General features: G+C 41.1%; 1 protein-coding gene across 1 annotated transcript in view; it reads left to right on the forward strand.

Moving 5' to 3' along the window:
* The window catches only part of LOC140493868 (high choriolytic enzyme 1-like), a 76,301-nt gene that overhangs the window by 13,527 nt on the left and 41,346 nt on the right, over window positions 1–21,428 (forward strand). The window contains exons 3-4 of the mRNA XM_072592861.1: window positions 4,201–4,379; window positions 7,329–7,410. Coding sequence (XP_072448962.1) covers window positions 4,201–4,379; window positions 7,329–7,410 — 261 coding nt within the window. The remainder of the gene's footprint in view (window positions 1–4,200; window positions 4,380–7,328; window positions 7,411–21,428) is intronic.

The raw sequence follows: 21,428 nt of genomic DNA on the forward strand, positions 1-21,428 counted from the left end.
AAAACAGTCCTAATCTACTCAACCTCTTCATAGCTAGCATGCTCCATACCAGACATCCGAGTGAACTTCTCTGCACCCTTTCCAAAGCAACCACATCCTTCTGGTAATGTCGTGACCAGAACTGTACACAGTATTCCAAATGTGGCTGAATCAAAGTCCTCTACAACTAACATTACCTGCTAACTCTTGTACTCAATACCCTATCCGATGATGTAGTATGAAAGCATGTAGTATGCCTTCTTGACCACCCTATCAACCTGCGTTGCCACCTTCAGTGCACAATGGATCTCTGTACAGTTTTCCCCAGGGCTTTTCCATTTACCGTATAGTTCACGCTCAAATCAGCTCTTTCAAAATACATCACTTTTCATTTGCCCAGATTGAACTCCATCTGCCACTTATTTCTCCGCCCAGATCTCCAATCTAGGTTCTGCATTCTCTGACAGTATCCTCAGGCTATCTGCTACTCCATCAATCTTAGTGTCATTGGCAAATGTGCTAATCAGACCACCTACACCTTCCTCTAGATCATGTATTTCACAAGCAGTGGCCCTAGTACAGATCCCTACGGAACACAACTGGTCAATTCTCAAATACTGACAACGTATTCATTAAGAGTCTTGCCCATTTTCTCTGACTCCACAACTAACTGTGAGGGTAACTTTCCTCCTTTGTCGTTGAGTCGGCCAATGCTTTCTCTAGTTACCCTCTTGCTCCTTATATCCAAATAAAAGGCTTTGGAATTTTTCTTAATCCTGTTTGCTAAGGATATTTTATGACCGCTTTTAGTTCCTCGTTTGATTGGTCCTACTTTCACAATATTCTTCCAAAGTTTCATTTGTTCTCAGTCACCTAGACCTTATATATGCTTCCTTTTCCCTCTTAGTTAATTTCACCTGTCATCCATGGTTCTCTAATCTTGCCATTTCTATCCCTCATTTTCACAGGGACATGTCTGTCCTGCACTCTAATCAACCTCTCTTTAAAAACCTCCTACATAACAAGTGTGGATTTACCCAGAATCAGCTGCTCCCAATCCACATTCCCCAATTGCTGTTGATTTTGGTATAGTTTGGCCTTCTCTCAATTTAGCATTCTTCCTTTAAGACCACTCTCATCTTTGTCCATGAGTATCCTAAAACTTGCAGAATTGTGATCACTATTCCCAAAGTAATCTCCTTCTGAAACTCATTCTCCAATGCCAAGTCCAATATGTCCCCTTCCTGAGTTGGACTATTTACATACTCTTCTATAAAACCTTACAAATTCTGCTCTATCTAAACCTCTAAACACTAAGCAAATCCCAGTCAATATTGGGAAAATTAAAACCTTCCATCATTACCACTCTGTTGCTCCTACATCTTTCCATAATCAGTTTACATTTTTGTACCTCTATCTTACACTCACTGTTGGGAGGCCGGTGGTACAGCCCCAACATTGTTGCTGCACCCTTCCTATTTCTGAGCTCTACCCATATTACCTCACGGCTCGAGTCCTCCATAGTACCCTCCTTCAGCACAGCTGTAATATCCTCTGACCAGTAATGCAACTCATCTACCCCTTTTACCTCCCTCTCTATCCCACCTGAAGTATCTATGTCCTGGGATATAGAGTTTCCAATCTTGCCCTTCCCTCAACCAAGTTTCAGTCATAGCAATATCATACTCCTATTTACTAATCCAAGTCCTAAGCTCATCTGCCTTACCTACACTTCTTGCATTAAAACCAATGCACCTCAGACCTCCTGTCCCTTTGCGTTCATCATGTGCTCTCTGCCTATTCTTCCCCTTAGTCACACTGACTTCATTATCTAGTTCCTTACAGTTTTTAGTTACTACCTGTTTACTAAGTTAAAAATCACACAACACCAGGTTATAGTCCAACAGGTTTAATAGGAAGCACACTGGCTTTCAGAGCGTGCTCCTTCATCAGGTGATCAGGACAATCACCTGATGAAGGAGCGTCGCTCCGAAAGCTAGTGTGCTTCCAATTAAACCTCTTGGACTATAACCTGGTGTTGTGTGATTTTTAACTTTGTACACCCCAGTCCAATACCGCCATATCCGAATCATACCTGTTTACTGTTCACTAACTTTGTTTGATTCCCAGCCCCCACCAAAGTAGTTTAAACCCTCGCCAATAGAATTAGCAAAAGAACCCCTAGAACATTGGTTCAGGATATCCTGGATATCAGCCCATGCGTTTTACTCAATTTAGGTCTACAGGGACTCTAGGTGTCTCATGTCTGCATACTGGTAGCAGCCAGCCAGGATGTTGAAAACAATTTTAACCGATTCTCTCCTTATTTTTATTTGCTGTTTAGAATTCCAGCTCCATATCTTCTTATGCTCCAGCTGTTTCAATTTTAACATAATATCACTTGTTTCTGACTACTTGAAGTATTCAGACTGCTCTTTATTTCCTCTGAACCCAAATGCTATGCGAGTACCTTAATTATTTCTGTTTTTATCCCTCTGCCATGCAATGTTCTCTCCAGTTTAGTCACCATAGCAATAATCTTGGAAAAATTTAATACTGCTGGAGCATCTCTGCCACTTGCAGGTAATCTGAAGTGCAGTATTGAAGTGCAGAAGCATACTGTAAGTGGATTGAAGATTAGACATGAGGATGCAGAGAAGATGGTACAAGTCTTATATGGATGTGTGGTGCATACAGTTGCTGACCATTGAGCATGCACTGAGATGCAGTTGCCAGTATCAAAGTTAGAGGTTCAGAAGAGGAAGCTATGAAATAGAGTCATCAGTTACCCACTTTGACTTTCTTTTTGAGAGTTCTCAGCATCTAGTTCCTCTCTGGTGGGTGGTAGGATAGAAGATTGCATTTTAAGAGATAAGATTAAGTGATAATAAGGACTATAATAAGTGTTAATCCCCCTCTAATAGGTCTCATGCCATCACTGAAGTAAATTTCACCTGGCATCCAAACTTTAGTTGGAAGATGTGACTTTTTGGTCCTGATTTCGAGGAAAACATTGCTTGACTCATCACATGATTCTCCCAAATTTCATGTCATAGCTGTCATTCAAGACCTGCAAAGATTTTTGTTTGCTCCTCTAGTGACTTTCTGAACTTTGCTAAAAATGTCACTTTCAAAAAACTGAAAACCAGAATCTATTTTCCTCCATTTTCAAATTAACTCCCCAAATTAAAATACTCAAAAAATCTACAACTTAGAATATTAATTTTCATGTTTTTTTCATTTCATTTTCCTTTGTTGGGTATGAGCATCATTGGTAAAATAGCCTTGGAAAGGTGGTGGTGAGTCCAAATACAGTACAGTAAAAATAATTTGTAAGGGAGCGTTATAGTCTTTTGCTTCATTTTACAGGAAAATATTCTAGCAAGGTAAAGTTTTGTCATTAATGTGAAATTCATCCAATGTTACATTCACAAGCTTTGCTGAATGCTGAAATGTTGAGATTACTTTTGTACTTGACACAAATATATTGGTCATAGTCTTAAGGTTCATTGAAGGGAAAGCTAATATTTCTACCTCTTTGAAGTGGCCTGGGAACATTTCTATTCAATACAAACCATTAAGTGCTTTATTACATGATTTATTGTCACAAAAAATACCTTTTTGTCTTCAGTCACTTTCATCCCTGGAGGTGCCTTCACAACATGGTATGCAACAGTTTGTGATGGTCAACAAATACTGCCTTTTACATTGATAGTCAGACAACATTACTGAATTTAAAAAACTTAGATGTTTACTATAGGAGCTATCCTAACTGCACTCTGTATGAAAGGAGGTTGGTTCTAAGCACTGCTAATTGTGCTGTGAAACACCTGCTGCCAACCGGATGTACCAGTTTATTCATTGGTTCCTATAATTAATAGATGATATAAGGATATGTTCTCAGGAGATATAGAAGTTACCCTGAGAGTTTTCCTCTGAGGGTTAGGGTTCATGATGTACATTTGAGGTCCATAGGAAAAAGAAGACATAGTGAAGATTAGTTCACAAATACAAACCTCAATGAGAATCACTTTGCTGTACTAATTGGTATATTGAAGTGAGCTGAATGAACTATTCTATGTTTGAGTAGAGTGCAAGGTTAAAGAATTGGTGTGTGTGCTTCATGGTTTTTTTTCTCTGGATTTTAGCAATTAATTCACTAATGCTTTAATTTCTCATATAGGAAAATTCGTTTGTTTCATTAACTCTTCATTTTCTTAGGTGCTTTTCAAGTGTAGGGTATAGAAATAATGCAAGGCTATTATCACTGAAAATACCCCACTGTCTGCATTTTGGTGTGATAACACATGAATTTCTACATGCAATTGGTTTTCAGCATGAGCAATGCCGAAGTGATCGTGATAAATATATCAAGATTTTATGGGAAAATATTTCACCAAGTAAGTATGTTGAACATTTAATCATGACTGAAATGTTATTAATAATTTTATGTATGTTAAGTTTCTTTTGAGTTACTCCTGATTTGTTCAATTCTGGTGTTCTTTTGTTTTTGGCTGTTCTTTTCCTCTGTTTTTCCTCTGGACTTAATAAATTTGCACTGATTAATGAGAAATCAATTTGTGAAGCCAGGAGATAATGGGGAGTTTTAGCCTTGATGCCATCCTGGTTTATAGGGAGTTCAGATTTAAAGGGCAGATGAACAGTATTTTTATATTATATCATGTCTTTCCTGATAAAATCAAGTGTCAGAGTAGTGTCCTTGGCCCAGCTATCTTCTGCAGCTTCATTAGTGATTTTCCCACCATCATAAGGGGATGTTCGCTGATGACTTCTAATGTTCAGCATGATTTGAGACTCTCAGATATTGAAGCAGTGCTATCCCAAATCCATTAAGAACACAACAACATCCAGGTTTGGGATGACAAACAACAAGTAACATTTGTGACGCATAAGTCCCAGGCAATGACCATTTCCAGCAAGAGATAATCTAACTGTCACCACTATCAACATCCTGGGTATTACCATTGACCAGAAACTGAATTGGACACAGAAGTATTTTGGCTGTAACAGCAGGTGAGATCTAGGAATAGTGCAGTGAGTAACTGACTTATTGACTCTCCAAAGGTTGTCCATCATCCACTAGGCACAAGTCAGGAGTGTGGCAGAATATTCCCAACTTGCCTGGGAAAGTGCAACTCCAGAAGCCCACAAGAAACTAGACACCATTCAGGCATAATGGTCCGCTTCGTTTCCATCACATCCACAAACGCTCACTCCCTCTACCACCAGTGCTCAATAGCAGCAGTATGTACCATGTACAAGATGCACATAGAAATTCACCATAGTTTCTTAGACAGCACCTCCCAAACTCCCGGTGACTACCATGTAGATGGACAAGGGCATCACCTGCAAGTTCCCCTTCATGCCATTCACACCTTGACTTGGAAAGATATTATTGTTCCTTCAGTCTCACTGGGTCAGAATCCTGGAACTCCTTCCCGAATGACATTGTGGGTGCACCTACGCCGAATGGGCTGCAGCAGTTCAAGCAAGCAACACACCATCACCTTTTCAAGGGCAACTAGGGATAGGTAATAAGTGCAAGCCCAACCAGTGATGCTGACATTCTATAAGTGAAAAAAAAATTATTTTAATATGGAGGGTGACTAAGAGATTCTAGTTTAATTTAAGTTTTCAATACACATTAATGCATAGATGATCATGGGGTGTTCCTATTGCACTCTTTATTTAAAAGTGACATTTCTGACTTTACTAAGAATCAATTTGGTTTTGTGGCAAGAGCAAAATCCCAATTTGAAGCTTTTGGTTGTGGAGCTCCAGATGGCAACAGTGTCAAGGATTTCAGAGGACGCTTAAGAGACATCCACATTTCTGTAGGTCTGGAGTCATCTGTGGATGAGACCAAGTGAGGACAACAGATTTGCTTCTCGAAAGAACATTGGTTGTCATGATCTTGGATCTTAACCCCAGATCATCTATGGACATATTGACCTTTAAATACAGTGTATTTTTTTAAGATAAAAGACTTGCAGCCAGTAGTTGGCTGAAAATATAGTATATACATGTGGAGAAATGTTCCAGAATGTCACATCTGATGAGGTGTCAAAGAAACTTCAAAGGAAGAAAATGCACTGCAAACTGTAATCTGACCTGAACTACAATCTCTTAGAATGATCTCAGACTATGACTTTGATGGTTCGAAAAAAACAGTCAGATTTGCAGTTTACCTTATTCAATAATAAGGTAACTCAGTTCAACCCTCGTCTCATGTACTTATGCCCAAACCTCCAATTAGTGTGTGGACTGGGGTTCTGTGAGGATCATAGTTTTGAGAACAACCTTTAAAAAATCACTGGAAGGGAAAAGACCCTTTCTCACTCTGAGTGTTGCCAATCAGCCACTGCTGAAAGGCATTGGGACAAAAGAATTCCAAACAACCTACATAGCCAAGAATCTTAAAATCAAAGTTTCAACTACCAAGATTAATGCTACTGGTAATGTAAACTGCAAAAGTTACATTGTCCAACTATCCACTCTTAACCAACAATTCAGAGACTGATCTGAATATTTCATTTTAAACTCTTACATTTTGGGACTGAATTATACACACACATATATGTATTCCGTTACTATTTTTTCGTGTTGTAATGAATGAATTCAGTCTGTTTATTGCCTCAAGCAAGTGTGGTCAATTTGGCTCCTTTTGTAATATATATTCATTTGAGTCTGGGAGAAGATTATCCATAAGTGAAGGAATTCTTTTAGAAATCAAAGAGCCAAGTGAATAACCAGGGAAATCGTGTTCACCCCTCCTCACTCAGGGGAGGTATTCCATCTGGAACCATAAGAATTGGGCAACTGTTCTAAGGGACAAGTCTTAACATAGCAAACTAGATAGGTTTTTACAACATCAATGGTTGTTTCTTAGCGCAATTACTGGAAGTAATTTTCAAATCTGAATGTTTTTATTTAGTAACTCAAATTCAATAAGCTGCTTTAAACCTTTGACCCCTGTGCATTAGCTTCTAGTTACCAGTCCAATGAGAATTCCACTATACCTCCATCTCCCCAGTTGATTGCCCACTTGAGGGGCTGAACTGGTCAGAAAAGTTATACAAGAGCCTTCCCTCCATGGTCTTGGTGGAGGCAAAAATATGGGGACAGGGCTTGGTGGGGGGGGCAGTCAGTTCTCAACGACCAACCTGCCATTTCAATGAAAGCCCAGAACCACCAAATTTGCCAATGGGGGAGAGCACACTAGTCTTCTTCCATCTTTTGTCAGTTACTGTAGTTTTCTAGGTTGACGTTTATGGATCAATGCAGAAAAAGTTTTAATTAAATTAATTCTGGCAATGGTATTTTTACAGGATTAAAATTTAATTTTAATCTCCTAAATACAAATAATCTGAACATGACATATGATTATGGCTCAATCATGCAGTATGGCAGGTGAGTCTGAGATTATTGTTTATAAATAATGCATTCATCATCCATCCATTTGATGGATGCAAATAATTTAATTTGTAAATCTTGGATTGAGCAATATAATTGTCATTTGTCTATTGGCTTTCAGGGGCTAATTCCCATGCTCTCTTCCAGTGACCATGTGCAGGCAGTTATCTAGGCCAGATTCTTCCATGACTTGCAACAGATGAGCAAATTCAGTCATGAGCGATTTTAAGATTTCAAAGCAGGTTTAAAATTATCACTATGGACTTCATAGAATTTATTTTTTTAAATCGCAAAAATACCTTCTAATGAACGGTTGAGGACTCTAAGTTTGATGTCAGACAAAGACCCACATGCACACATATATTTTGTGGGGTGAATTTGTACTTGCAGGGTTACATTGTACTTTGCTCTAAAACTGCAGGCATTCATGTAGAACTCTGAGCTCAAAAACTGCATGAATTTATGTAAAACTCCGTTATCTCACTTTTTAGATTAGAATCAATCTAAACATCATGGCATAGACAGAGAACACAGGGGACCAACACCTTCAACATATTGTCTAGCTATCACCATTGTTAACAGCTAACCCGAGATTGCAACTTTTTAAAAAAAAGGTTTTGTGATTTACACATGAAAGAAGTGAAACTATCACTGTATTCTAACAGATGAAAGGCTTAACAGACAATCAATTTTTCAATGTATAATTTCAGTTACATCACACTGTAAATTTTTGCTATAAATTCTGTGTGTTAGGATTGAGCCTTCCACTATCACCTGATGAAGGAGTGTCGCTCTGAAAGCTAGTGTGCTTCCAGTTAAACCTATTGGACTGTAACCTGGTGTTGTGTGATTTTTAATTTTATACACCCCAGTCCAACACCGGCATCTCCAAATCTTCGTGTAGTGTGGTACTTTCACCATGCTAAATGGGATAGACTTTGAACAGATCTAGCAACTGAAGACTGGGAATGCATGAGGTGCTGTGGGCCATCAATAACAGCAGAATTTAACTTCAGCACAATCTGTAACACCATCCCCTAGCATATCCCCTATTTGATCATTACCATCAAGCCAGACGATTAATCCTGGTTCAATGGAGAGTGCAGAAGGTGATGCCAGGAACAGTACCAGGCATGCCTGAAGATGAGGTGTCAACCTGGTGAAGCCACTAAACAGGACTACTTGCATGCCAAACAACATAAGTAGCAAGTCATAGACAGAGCTAAACAATCCCAAACCAAACAGATCAGATCGAAGCTGTGCGGTCCTGCCATCCAGTTGTGAATGGTGATGGATAATTTAAAAAACTCACTGGAGGGAGAGGCTCCACAAATATCCCCCATCCTCAATGATGGAACAGCCCAGCACATGAGTGCAAAACATAAGGCTGGAGCTTTTCCAGCAATCTTCAGCTAGAAGTGTCGAGTGAATGATCCATCTTGGCATTCTCCAGCGATCCTCAGCATTACGATACCAATTTTCGGTCTATTCGATTCATTCCAGGTGATATCAGGAAATGGTTGGAAACACTAGGCATTGCAAAGGCTATGGTCCTGACAGCAATAGAATTGAAGATTTGAGCTTTAGAACCTGCTGCTCCCCAACCAATCCCAGTTACCCTTGAAGCCACGATGACTTCAACATTCTGGAGCACTCTCACATACCTTGTGCCTTTGTAAGTCCAGGTTCCTTACAAGGCTGATTTCTGAGGGAAAAGTGCTACCCACTGCAAACATGGCTTCTGATACCAGTGCACAACTATCTGATGCGGAGAGCAGATACAGCGTTACCCATACTTTGACTAGGGCCAGAGTAAGGCAGACAATGAGCTGCTGAAGTTGCAACTGTTGTGCCAGGACTCCAGACTGAATGTGCTATGTGAATCTAGCATGCTGTGTGCTCTACACAATTACAGTAGCAACACAGCACTATGCTGAATGCTGAGCAAGTGATTGAATTGAAGCAGTTGTTTTTACAGAGGAGAATAAGGACATTGAGAAGGACAAAGTTCTTCTTTGCAAGACAAAGCTCAGTTGCATCAGGCACGACAAGCTAGACAAGGCTTAATTGACCCCCAAATTTCAGAAAATGAGAGCTAGGTGCAGTTATGAAACATAAAATGTCATTGGTCATAATTCCAACATTCAGTTTGAAGAAAGCACTGGCATCAGCGAAACCTGACAGTTCTAGGATGTTCAGTTAGTAGTGAGTTTCTCCCACTACAGTCTGGACAAGAGGAGCACCAAAGGAGTGGTAGGTGATTAATGAGGAGTTTGAAAGGATATGACAAGAAATCTCACTAGGCCTCAGGGAGAACTACCATCATGAAACTTAATAAAATTCTCACTTAGTCATTTGTGTTTATCAATGATGGTTTGATGTTATAGTACCTTGGAAGGTTCATAATGACCATCTTGAATCAGTTTGGTTTTCAGTTCCCATCAATCTCTTACGTTGTTTTTGGATTTCACTTTTCAATGCTACCTGGATAACTTTTGTCAATATGAGACCGTCTTTGCGTTGCAGCATATCTGAAGATATATTAGAAATTTGAAAGATAGTTTTGATTCAAATTAGTTCAGGTTATAAATCACCATTATCATAAAATTCTGACAACTGAAGAAACATGTCAATAGTTTTTCTTGGCAACTGTTTTTTTCTATTATGTCTTGGTCTCTTCATTCTATAATCTATAACTGATGTGATGTAATTGTCAAATGTTCTTACAATATTACAAAAGGTATCTCTTCTTATATCCTTTTGTTTTAACGATATGCTACAGGATTTAACAGAATTAAAGTATGTGTTTAGTAGTTTTTCTCTGAGTTTCTTATGTAATCTTGAATCAATTCTGCATTGCACGATCTGTTTCTTTCATAGCATCCAGTTTAATTCCCTATCTGAATGATGTGTGATTTTAAATCTGCTTGGTGGTGTGATATCTCTCGTCCTTCTATTTTCTCAGTTGTCATTGTATTTAATTACTGTGACTTCTCTTAGACAATTTACTTGAAAGCTGGTGGGGAATTTTCAAGCCTTTGTAGATGCAACTGGATTTGCTGCTCACTGATTTTAAATTATATCATCACTTCAATTTTACTAAATGTTGTCTTCTTCAGCGAAGTCTTTAAATATTGTAATTATTTTCTTTAATTACTATTTAATGAAGGTAAATTGCTAATAGTGGGATGAAAAGTAGTTCATTGAGAAGCTTCATTGTTTTAAGAGAAAAATTAACTTCTACCTGCTTATTCTCCACTACAGAAATTTTCTTTGAAGTTTTTTGACTTCCATTAACAGACATAAAAGTGTTTCAAATGATCCTACTATTTGTGCAAAGAAATCAAGAAATGAAAATCATTAAAACACTTCAAAATGAATAAATACTGTATTTTCTCTCAAGATGGAAGAAAGATTGTTTTCCCCTCCTTTCTGTATATGGTTTATGTGCCCTTTTTAACAATATGGTCAATATAAACATTTCTCCCTGTGGTATTTGTGCCATTTCAATTTGACAAAATAGTTTTGTACTGTTATCCCATTTTAAAAAAATTGGGATTGTACAATAAAAATAAATTTTTCGCTCAAACTGCTGATAGTTTAGATTTTTCTACTTCCTTCAAATATAGCACTCCCTCATATATCAGATTATATAGCAATTTTAAAGTTTTACTTTCAGAGCAACCTTTTTAAAATCTTTTTGGCACTTATCCTGACATTTTTAAACAATCTTACCAATGCTGGTTTAACAAATAGTGAATTAAATGTCCTTTAGCTGAAATAATTGCATAGATGCTAGTATCCATCACCAAGTCACCCTTTATTTAAACGTGCACAGTACATGGACTCTGACCAGTTAGTCCCTAGAGTGATAAAATTCTCTGAGACTCCTGTTAATTTTTTTTATTAAACAATACACAGTTTACAAAATAATTCAAAGTTTGTGCGAGGATTTGTAGCTCGGGTGCTCTTTGTTCTGGTTCTGTTCGCTGAGCTGGGAATTTGTGTTGCAGACGTTTCGTCCCCTGTCTAGGTGACATCCTCAGTGCTTGGGAGCCTCCTGTGAAGCGCTTCTGTGGTCTTTGCTCCGGCATTTGTAGTAGTTTGAATCTGCCACTTCCGGTTGTCAGTTCCAGCTGTCCGCTGCAGTGGCTGGTATATTGGGTCCTGGTCGATGCGCTTGTTGATTGAATCGTGGATGAGTGCCATGCCTCTAGGAATTCCCTGGCTGTTCTCTGTTTGGCTTGTCTATAATAGTAGTGTTCTCCCGGTCAAACTCATGTTGCTTGTCATCTGCGTGTGTGGCTACTAAGAATAGCTGGTCGTGTCGTTTCGTGGCTAGTTGGTGTTCATGGATGCGGATCGTTAGCTGTCTTCCTGTTTGTCCTATGTAGTGTTTTGTGCAGTCCTTGCATGGGATTTTATATACTACGTTGGTTTTGCTCATGCTGGCTATCGGGTCCTTCTTTCTGGTGAGTTGTTGTCTGAGAGTGGCTGTTGGTTTGTGTGCTGTTATAAGTCCTAGTGGTCGTAGTAGTCTGGCTGTCAGTTCAGAAATGTTCTTGATGTGCGGTAAAGTGGCTAGTCCTTTGGGTTGTGGCATGTCCTCATTCCGTTGTCTTTCCTTTAGGCATCTGTTGATGAAATTGCGGGGGTGTCCGTTTTTGGCGAATACATTGTAGAGGTGTTCTTCTTCCTCTTTTTGCAGTTCTGGTGTACTGCAGTAGGTTGTGGCGCTTTTGAACCGTGTCTTGATGCAACTTGTTTTGTGTGTGTTGGGGTGGTTGCTTTCATAGTTCAGGACTTGGTCTGTGTGTGTGGCTTTCCTATATACCTTTGTGGTGAATTCTCCTTTCAGTGTTCTCTGTACCATCACATCTAGGAATGGGAGTTGGAATGGTAATGGGAATGGAAGAAAAGGACAACCAACTTATGTTTTTATTTTATTGAAATAATTACAGTTTACAAAAAACACTTAACATTTACAGCTGTATACAACAGCAATTTTACAAGGGAGAGAAGCAGCAAAGCTAGTCCCCAAACCCTACCGTTCAACCAGTTTACAGGGAGATGAGGACAAACCTCAAATCCCAGTTCCACATATAAAAGATAGCGACAATGACATTTGTACATAAAAAGCTAATCCAGTTACATAAACAATGCATACAATACAGATCCAGCAAGCCCCCGTCCCTCCCACCTTCCAGCCACTCTAAGGCAGCCTGCCCCTACCCACCTTCCAGCTCTCGGTCCACCCGATGCCCCTTCCAGTTCTCAGTCTGCCCTGACACACCTTTCAACCACCTTTAGGACAGCCTGCCCCGGTACCCGCCCGGGGTGACAGCAGTCAGGATGACCTACCCACCTAGAGACTCCTGTTTATGATATTTGTACTGGGATTCCTACAGTTCCACTCAGTACAAGATTAATCTTATTGATAACCTGGTGAATACATTCCTAGACATCCATTCTCCATGTAAGTGTGATGCCAGACTCCTGTTAATTTTTTTTATGTTATTAAACAAACTACAAAACAGTTTACAAAAAACAAGAGACAGCAATTTTACAAGGGAGAGAAGCAGCAAAGCTAGGCCTCAAACCTTACCGTTCAACCATTTTACAGGGAGATGAGGACAAACCTTAAATCCCTGTTCCACATATGACAAGACAGTGACAATGACAATGACATTTGTACATTAGACAGTACTGTTACATACAAAAGTGCAGACAATACAGTCCCTCCCACCTTCCGACCACTCTAAGGCAGCCCGCCCCTCTATACCTTCCAGCTCTCAGTCCACCCGATGCCCCTTCCAGTTCTCGGTCTGCCCTGACACACCTTTCAACCACCTCTAGGACAGCCTGCCCCGGTACCCGCCCAGGGTGACAGCAGTCAGGATGACCTACCCACCTAGAGACTCCTGTTTATGATAAGTGTGATGCCAGACTCCTGTTTATAATATTTTATTAAACAAATTACAAAACAGTTTACAAAAAACAGTTAACATTTACAGCTGTATACAACAGCAATTTTACAAGGGAGAGGAGCAGCAAAGCCAGACCCCAAACCCTGCGGTTCAACCAGTTTACAGGGAGATGAGGACAAACCTCAAATCCTAGTTTCACTTATAAAAGACAGTGACAATGACATTTGTACATAAAAGGACAATCCAGTTACATAAATGGTGCAGACAATTCAGACCCAGCAAGCCCCCGTCCCTCCCACCTTCCAACCACTCTAAAGCAGCCCGCCCCTACCCACCTTCCGGCTCCCGGTCCACCCCATGCCCCTTCCAGTTCTCGGTCCGCCCAGACATACCTTTTGACCACCTCTGGGACAGCCCGCTCCAGTACTTGCCCGGGGTGACAGCGGTCAGGACGGTCTACCCACCTAGAGACTCCTGTTTATGATATTTGTACTGGGATTCCTACAGTTCCACTCAGTATAAGATTAATCTTATTGATAACCTGGTTACTACATACCTAGACATCCATTCTCCATAAAAGTGTGAGGACAGACTCCTGTTTATTTTTTTTTCCAAGTGGCCAGTGACAAGCAGTGGCCTTTCACATCAAAGGGCAATAATCTCCTGTTTATTTATTTATTTATTTATTCTTTTTTTTATTAACCCCCACACTACCGCCTAACTGCTTATTTTTTTTTCCCCAGCACCCATGGTGTGTGCGTGCAGGTGTGAGACACAGTGAAAGACACAAAGTGCACGAATCTTTATTCAATTTCCACCACCAGGAAGATAGGAAAACACCCGAGTGGCCAGTGACAAGCACTGCCCTTTACATCAAAGGGCAATGCTGTGTGATCAAAACAGTCAACGGGAGGGTAGGGACTAAATCAAAACAGAGTTGGAGGAGGAAATAATGCACTCCACTCCCTGCGGCACCCACCTCTTGCTGAACGACTCCAGGATGTTGGTGGACACCGCGTGCTCCTTCTCCAAGGACACCCGGGCTCTAACGTAACCCCGGAAGAGGGGCAGGCAGTCGGCCCTAACGACCCCCTCCACGGCCCGCTGCCTGGACCTGTTGATGGCCAGTTTGACCAGGCCCAGGAGCAGACCCACGAGGAGGTCTTCGGACCTGCCCTCCCTCCTCCGTACCGGGTGCCCGAAGATCAGGAGTGTGGGACTGAAGTGCAACTAAACGCAGAGGAGGAGGTTTTTAAGAAAATCAAAAAGGGGACTCCCGTTTATTTTTTTTTGTTTTTTTTTGTTTTTTTTTCTTTTTTTTTCTTTCTTTTTTCTTTTTTTTCTCTTTTTAAGGACACAAAGTGCATGAATCTTTATTCAATTTCCACCACCAGGAAGATAGGAAAACACCCGAGTGGCTAGTGACAAGCACTGCCGTTCACATCAAAGGGGAATCCCTTGTTTCTCTTTTTGTTTATATTTTTTCTTTTTTTTTTCTTTTTTCTTTTTTTTAAAAATTTAACCCCCACACTACCGCCTAAGTGCGGTAGTGCTTATTTTTTCCCCAGCACCCATGGTGTGTGTGTGCAGGTGTGAGACACAGTGAAAAGACACAAAGTGCACGAATCTTTATTCAATTGCCACCACCAGGAAGATATGAAAAATACCCGAGTGGCCAGTGACAAGCACTGCCCTTCAAACCACAGGGCAATGCTGTGTGAGCAAAACAGTGAAGGGGAGGGTAGGGACTAAATCAAAATAGAGTTGGAGGAGGAAATAATGCACTCCACTCCCTGCGGAGCCCACCTCTCGCTGAACGACTCCAGGGTGTCGGTGGACACCGCGTGCTCCTTCTCCAAGGACACCCGGGCTCTAACGTAACCCCGGAAGAGGGGCAGGCAGTCGGCCGTAACAACCCCCTCCACGGCCCGCTGCCTGGACCTGTTGATGGCCAGTTTGACCAGGCCCAGGAGCAGACCCACGAGGAGGTCTTCGGACCTGCCCTCCCTCCTCTGTACCGGGTGCCCGAAGATCAGGACTGAAGTGCAACCAAACGCAGAGGAGGAGGTTTTTAAGAAAATCAAAAAGGGGACTCCCGTTTATTTTATTTTTTTTAAATTTTATTAAACAGTTACGAGACAGTTTATAAAAAACAGTTAACATTTACAGCTGTACACAACAGCAATTTTACAAGGGAGAGGAACAACAAAACCAGGCCCCAAATCCTACCGTTTAACCAGTTTACAGGGAGATGAGGACAAACCCCAAATCCCAGTTCCACATACAAAAGACAGCGACAATGACATTGTACATTAGACAATACTGTTACATACAAAAGTACAGACTCCCGTTTATATCTGACAGCCAGAGCTCGATGATTGGCCCAGGTTAACAGCCCCAATTAGGGACATCATATTCAACGAGATCCACTTGGCCAATCTTATTCCAATCACAACATTCCTCCCCCTCTAAATGCAGGCCTATACTTTCTCTTGTAGATTCTCTGAGGATATTTTCATCCCAGATCCAGTTCCTCAACTCTGACGTGGACATGGCTGGCATGTAGCATCTGATGTGTACATGATTGTAGCATCTTGTACCCGGAGCATCTCAGGAGAAATGCCTCCTCTTATTGGTATCAAGATTACATTCATCTCAGAATCTGAAGTTTCTTTGACACCAGACACTAGACAGAGGTTGAAAACCCCAGATTTATGACAGTCTTTCTGGCTGTTCTGAGGGGCCAGAAATGTTTTACTCCAGGACCCCACCTCACCTAACCGAATATTTCCCAGGGCCTGACCTCACCTTGACCTTGCCTCATACCGACGCAGCGCCACTTTTATGATGTTGAACTTCATACCCTGCGACTTGGAGGTGCTTCAAGGCATTCACATTTACCACAATGTTTTCCTAGCTGGTGTTCCAACTAGGGTGTTCCAACTGTAATTCTACGCACTGAGAATAAGGGACCATAGCTGAATTTGACCAGAAGCTATGGGCAGTACAGCCTTGTCTTCTTTAAGTAGCCCTAACAGGACTTTGTGGACCATTACTATTACAAATATCTGTCTGTAATGGTGTGGTGGAACTTTCTCACACCAAAGATGATCGCCAAATCTTCCTTCTTTATCTGGGTGTATTTGCATTCAGCATCAGCCAAAGTCTGGGGAGCATATGCTAAGGGATGTACCTCTCCGTTGGAGCACCGGTGAGCCAACACTATCCCAATTCCGTTATGGGGAGGCATCATACGTAAGCATCGCCTCTTGCTCGGAATGGTAATGGGCAAACACCTTAGATTACATTAATGCTGTTTCACTTGCTTACAGGCTACATGACTAATTCCAAGATGGGCCTTTTAGAATAGCAGAAGTAAGAATGCCAAACGCAGACCAGATTATATTTGAATTTATCGTAATAATTTGCCAACCCAAAGAAAGATCTAAGTTCCAGTACAAATGTGGGAGCTGGGGCACCTTTGATCACCCTCACTTTATATTCCAATAGGTGTAACCCAGTCTTGTCAACTCAGTAGCCCACATAGGTCACTTGGGGTTCCTAGAGCACATAAGTTTCCCTTCAAAGGCGTATGCCTACCTGGGACAAATGTTAAAGCATGATGTCCAAGTTTTCCAAGTTCTTTTAATTGGTTTTTCCTGTTATTAACATGCCATCCAGGTAAATGGCAACCCAGAGCAGATCTTATAAAATGACCTTTGCATTGTCTCCTAGAGAAGGGCACAGGCTGATGGCATACTGTTGGATTCCTCATCTAGTGGCAATTTCAAGTATACATGGCTCATGCCCAGCTTTGTGAAGGACAAACCCTCAATACCCCCCCAATTTTACATACAAGTCCTCTGGATTGGGTATTTATCCAGCTGTGAGAAGCAGTTTACTGTTTGCTTAAAATCTCCAGAAAAGCTGAACGATTTTGGGTAATCCAAGATGGAGGATTGGAAAAATTTCTGGCTGTAACAGTTGCTCCTTTTTTGAGGTATTTTAGATGTTGGAGGTGATTTCCTTGAATTCCACGAACAGCAATTACAGTTTTATATGTTGTTTCATTATTTTGGAACTTTCGAAAAAAAATCAAAACAACAGCAGTTGTAAAAGGGAGAAGAACAAACAAAGGAAGCACATGTTGAGGTCAGTGTCGGAGAGAGAGAGAGAAAGAATTTGACACCACAGTGAACCTGCACAGTTATTGCCTTTGCTGTTTGAATTCATGTATCACTGAACATCAGAGTGCGTCTGTGAAAATTAACATACAGTGAAATTCACAACTGATCTTGGAGGAACTGTGTGGGTGAAGTCACAGCACAGACACAGATAAGTGAATTGTTTTAAGTGTGGTCTACAGAAAGTCTGCAGTAGTGTGCAGAGTGGGTTCTTTCTTGACTTATATGCTTTTTGAGATATGGCTTATATTTTAAGTTTAATCAGAAGACATAACTATTAATTTAACCTGGGGCAGTGTTTTGTAGAGGAATAAAACTGTGTTATTTTCTGGGTCTGTAGATTGTGAAGGAGCAAAAATGTAGAGTAGAGTGATTTGCGCTTCTTGTCAGATGTGAGAGTTTAAAGAGAGTTTAAGGGTTACTGCGTATTATATCTACAATAAATGCTGTTGATTGCAAGTCCTATCAGATCGATGTTGGAGAGACAGAGGCAATGAGGAATTTGCAACAACAATGGTATGTGATGGATGGCAGTTATTGGAAGGGGAGAAGTCTCAGATACAGTCACATAGATGGTTAACTCTAGGAAAGGTAAGAGAGGTAGGCAGTTAGTGCAGGAGTCTTCTGTGGCTATCCCCATCTCAAACAAGTATGCTGTTTTGGAAAATGTAGGGGGTGATTGATTCACAGGGGAACATAGCAAGTTTCTGCTATTGAAACTGGCTCTAATGCAACGAGGGGTACTTTGGGTTCCAAAAGATCAGTTGAGTTCAGGGACTGTCTAGTCCGATGTACAGGCAGACATTTCTGTGGCCGGCAGCGAAAAATCAGAATGGCATGTTGTTTCCCTGGTGCCAGGATCAAGGATGTCTCAGAGAAGGTGCAGAATGTTCTCAAGTGGGAGAGGGGCCAGTAAGAGGTCATTGTCCACATTGGAACCAATGACATAGGAAGGGAAAAGATTGAGAGTCTGAAGGGAAATTACGGAGAGTTAGGCAGGAATTTAAAAAGGAGGTCCTTGAGAGTAGTAATATCTGGATTACTCCTGGTGCTACAAGTTAGTGAGGGCAGGAATAAGAGGATAGAGCAGATGAATGCATGGCTGAGGAGCTGGTGTATGGGAGAAGGAGTCACATTTTTGGATCATTGGAATCTATTTTTGGGTAGAAGTAACCTGAACAAGAAGGACAAATTGCACCTAAATTGGAAGGGAACTAATATACTTGAAGAGAGCTTTGTTAGACCTGCTCAGGAGGATTTGAATGAATAAGGTTGGGGGGGTGGGGGGCCCAGGGAGATAGTGAGGAAAAAGATCAATCTGAGACTGGTACAGTTGAGAACAGAAGTGAGTCAAACAGTCAGGGCAGACAGGGACAAGGTAGGACAAATAAATTAAACTGCATTTATTTCAATGCAAGGGGCCTAACAGGGAAGGCAGATGAACTCGGGGCATGGTTAGGAACATGGGACTGGGATATCATAGCAATTACAGAAACATGGCTCAGGGATAGTCGGGACTGGCAGCTTAATGTTCCAGGATACAAATGCTACAGGAATGATAGAAAGGGAGGCAAGAGAGGAGGGGGAGTTGCGTTTTTGATAAGGGATAGCATTACAGCTGCACTGAGGGAGGATATTCCTGGACGTAGATCCCGGGAAGTTGTTTGGGTGGAACTGAGAAATAACAAAAGGGATAATCACCTTATTGGGATTGTATTATAGACCCTCTAATAGTCAGAGGGAAATTGAGAAGCAAATTTGTAAGGAGATCTCAGCTATCTGTAAGAATAATAGAGTATGATAGGGGATTTTAACTTTCCAAATACAGACTGGGACTGCCATAATGTTAAGGGTTTAGATGGAGAGAAATTTGTTAAGTGTGTACAAGAAAATGTTTTGATTCAGTATGTGGATGTACCTACTAGAGAAGGTGCAAAACGTGACCTGCTCTTGGGAAATAAGGCAGGGCAGGTGACTGAGGTGTCAGTGGGGGAGCACTTTGGGGCTAGTGACCATAAATCCATTAGATTTAAAATGGTGATGAAAAAAGATAGACCAGATCTGAAAGTTGAAGTTCTAAATTGAAGAAAGGCCAATTTTTACAGTATTAGGCAAGAACTTTCAAAAGCTGATTGGGGGCAGATATTCACAGGTAAAGGGACGGCTAGAAAATGGGAAGCCTTCAGAAATGAGATAACGAGAATCCAGAGAAAGTATGTTCCTGTTAGGGTGAAAGGAAAGGCTGGTAGGTATAGAGAATGCTGGATGACGAAAGAAATTGAGGGTTTGGTTAAGAAGAAGAAGGAAGCATATGTCAGATATAGACAGGATAGATTGAGTAAATCCTTAGGAGATTATAAAAGGAGTATACTTAAGAGGGAAATCGGGAGGGCAGAAAGGGGACATGAGATAGCTTTGGCAAATAGAATTAAGGAGAATTCAAAGGGTTTTTACAAATACATTAAGGACAAAAGGCTAACTAGGGAGAGTATAGGGCTCCTCAAAGATCAGCAAGGCAGCCTTTGTGTGGAGCCTCAGAAAATGGGGGAGATACGAAATGAGTATTTTGCATCAGTGTTTACTGTGGAAAAGGATATGGACAATATAGAATTTGGGAAATAGATGGTGACATCTAAAAAATGTCCACATTACAGAGAAGGAAGTGCTGGATGTCTTGAAACGCATAAAAGTGGATAAATCCCCAGGACCTGATCAGGTACCCAAGAACTAACTCTGTGGAAAGCTAGGGAAGTGATTGCTGGGCCTCTTGCTGAGATACTTGTATCATCGATAGTCACAGGTGAGGTGCCGGAAGTCTGGAAGTTGGCTAACGTGGTGCTACTGTTTAAGAAGGGTGGTAAGGACAAGCCAGGGAACTATAGACCAGTGAGCCTGATGTCAGTGATGGGCAAGTTGTTGGAGGGAATCCTGAGGGACAGGATGTATATGTATTTGGAAAGGCAAGGACTGATGAGAGATAGTCAACATGGCTTTGTGCATGGAAAATCATGTCTCACAAACTTGATTGAGGTTTTTGAAGAAATAACAAAGAGGATTGATGAGGGCAGAGCGATAGATGTGATCGATACGAACTTCAGTCTGGCATTCAACAAGATTCCCCATGGGAGGAGACTGGTTAGCAAGGTTAGTTGTCACGGAATAAAGGGAGAACTAGCCATTTGGTTACGGAACTGGCTCAAAGGTAGAAGACAGGGTGATAGTGGAGGGTTGTTTTTCAGACTGGAGGCCTGTGACCAGTGGAGTGCCGCAAGGATTGGTGCTAGGTCCTCTACTTTTTGTCATTTATGTAAATGATTTGGATGTGAGCATAAGAGGTACAGTTAGTAAATTTGCAGATGACACCAAAATTGAAGGTGTAGTGGACAGCAAAGTAGGTTATCTCAGATTACAACAGGAACTTGATCATATGGGCCAGTGAGCTGAGAAGTGGCAGATGGAGTTTAATTCAGATAAATGCGAGGTGCTGCATTTTGGGAAAGCATATCTTACCAGGATATATACACTTAATAGTAAGGTTTTAGGGCATGTTGCTAAACAAAAAGACCTTGGAGTGCAGATTCATAGCTCCTTGAAAGTGGAGTCGCAGGTTGTTAGGATAGTGAAGAAGGGTTTGGTATGTTTTCCTTTATTGGTCAGAGTCTTGAGTACTGGAGTTGGGAGGTCATGTTGCAGCTGTACAGGACATTGGTTAGGTCACTGTTGGAATATTCCGTGCAATTCTGGTCTCCTTCCTATCGAAAAGATGTTGTGAAACTTGAAAGGGTTCAGAAAAGATTTACAAGGATGTTGCCAGGGTTGGAGGATTTGAGCTACAGGGAGAGGCTGAACAGGCTGGGGCTGTTTTCCCTGGAGTGTCAGAGGCTGAGGGGTGACCTTGTAGATG

The sequence above is a fragment of the Chiloscyllium punctatum genome, chromosome 22 (genome assembly GCF_047496795.1).
Source record: "Chiloscyllium punctatum isolate Juve2018m chromosome 22, sChiPun1.3, whole genome shotgun sequence".
Taxonomy (NCBI): Eukaryota; Metazoa; Chordata; class Chondrichthyes; order Orectolobiformes; family Hemiscylliidae; genus Chiloscyllium; species Chiloscyllium punctatum.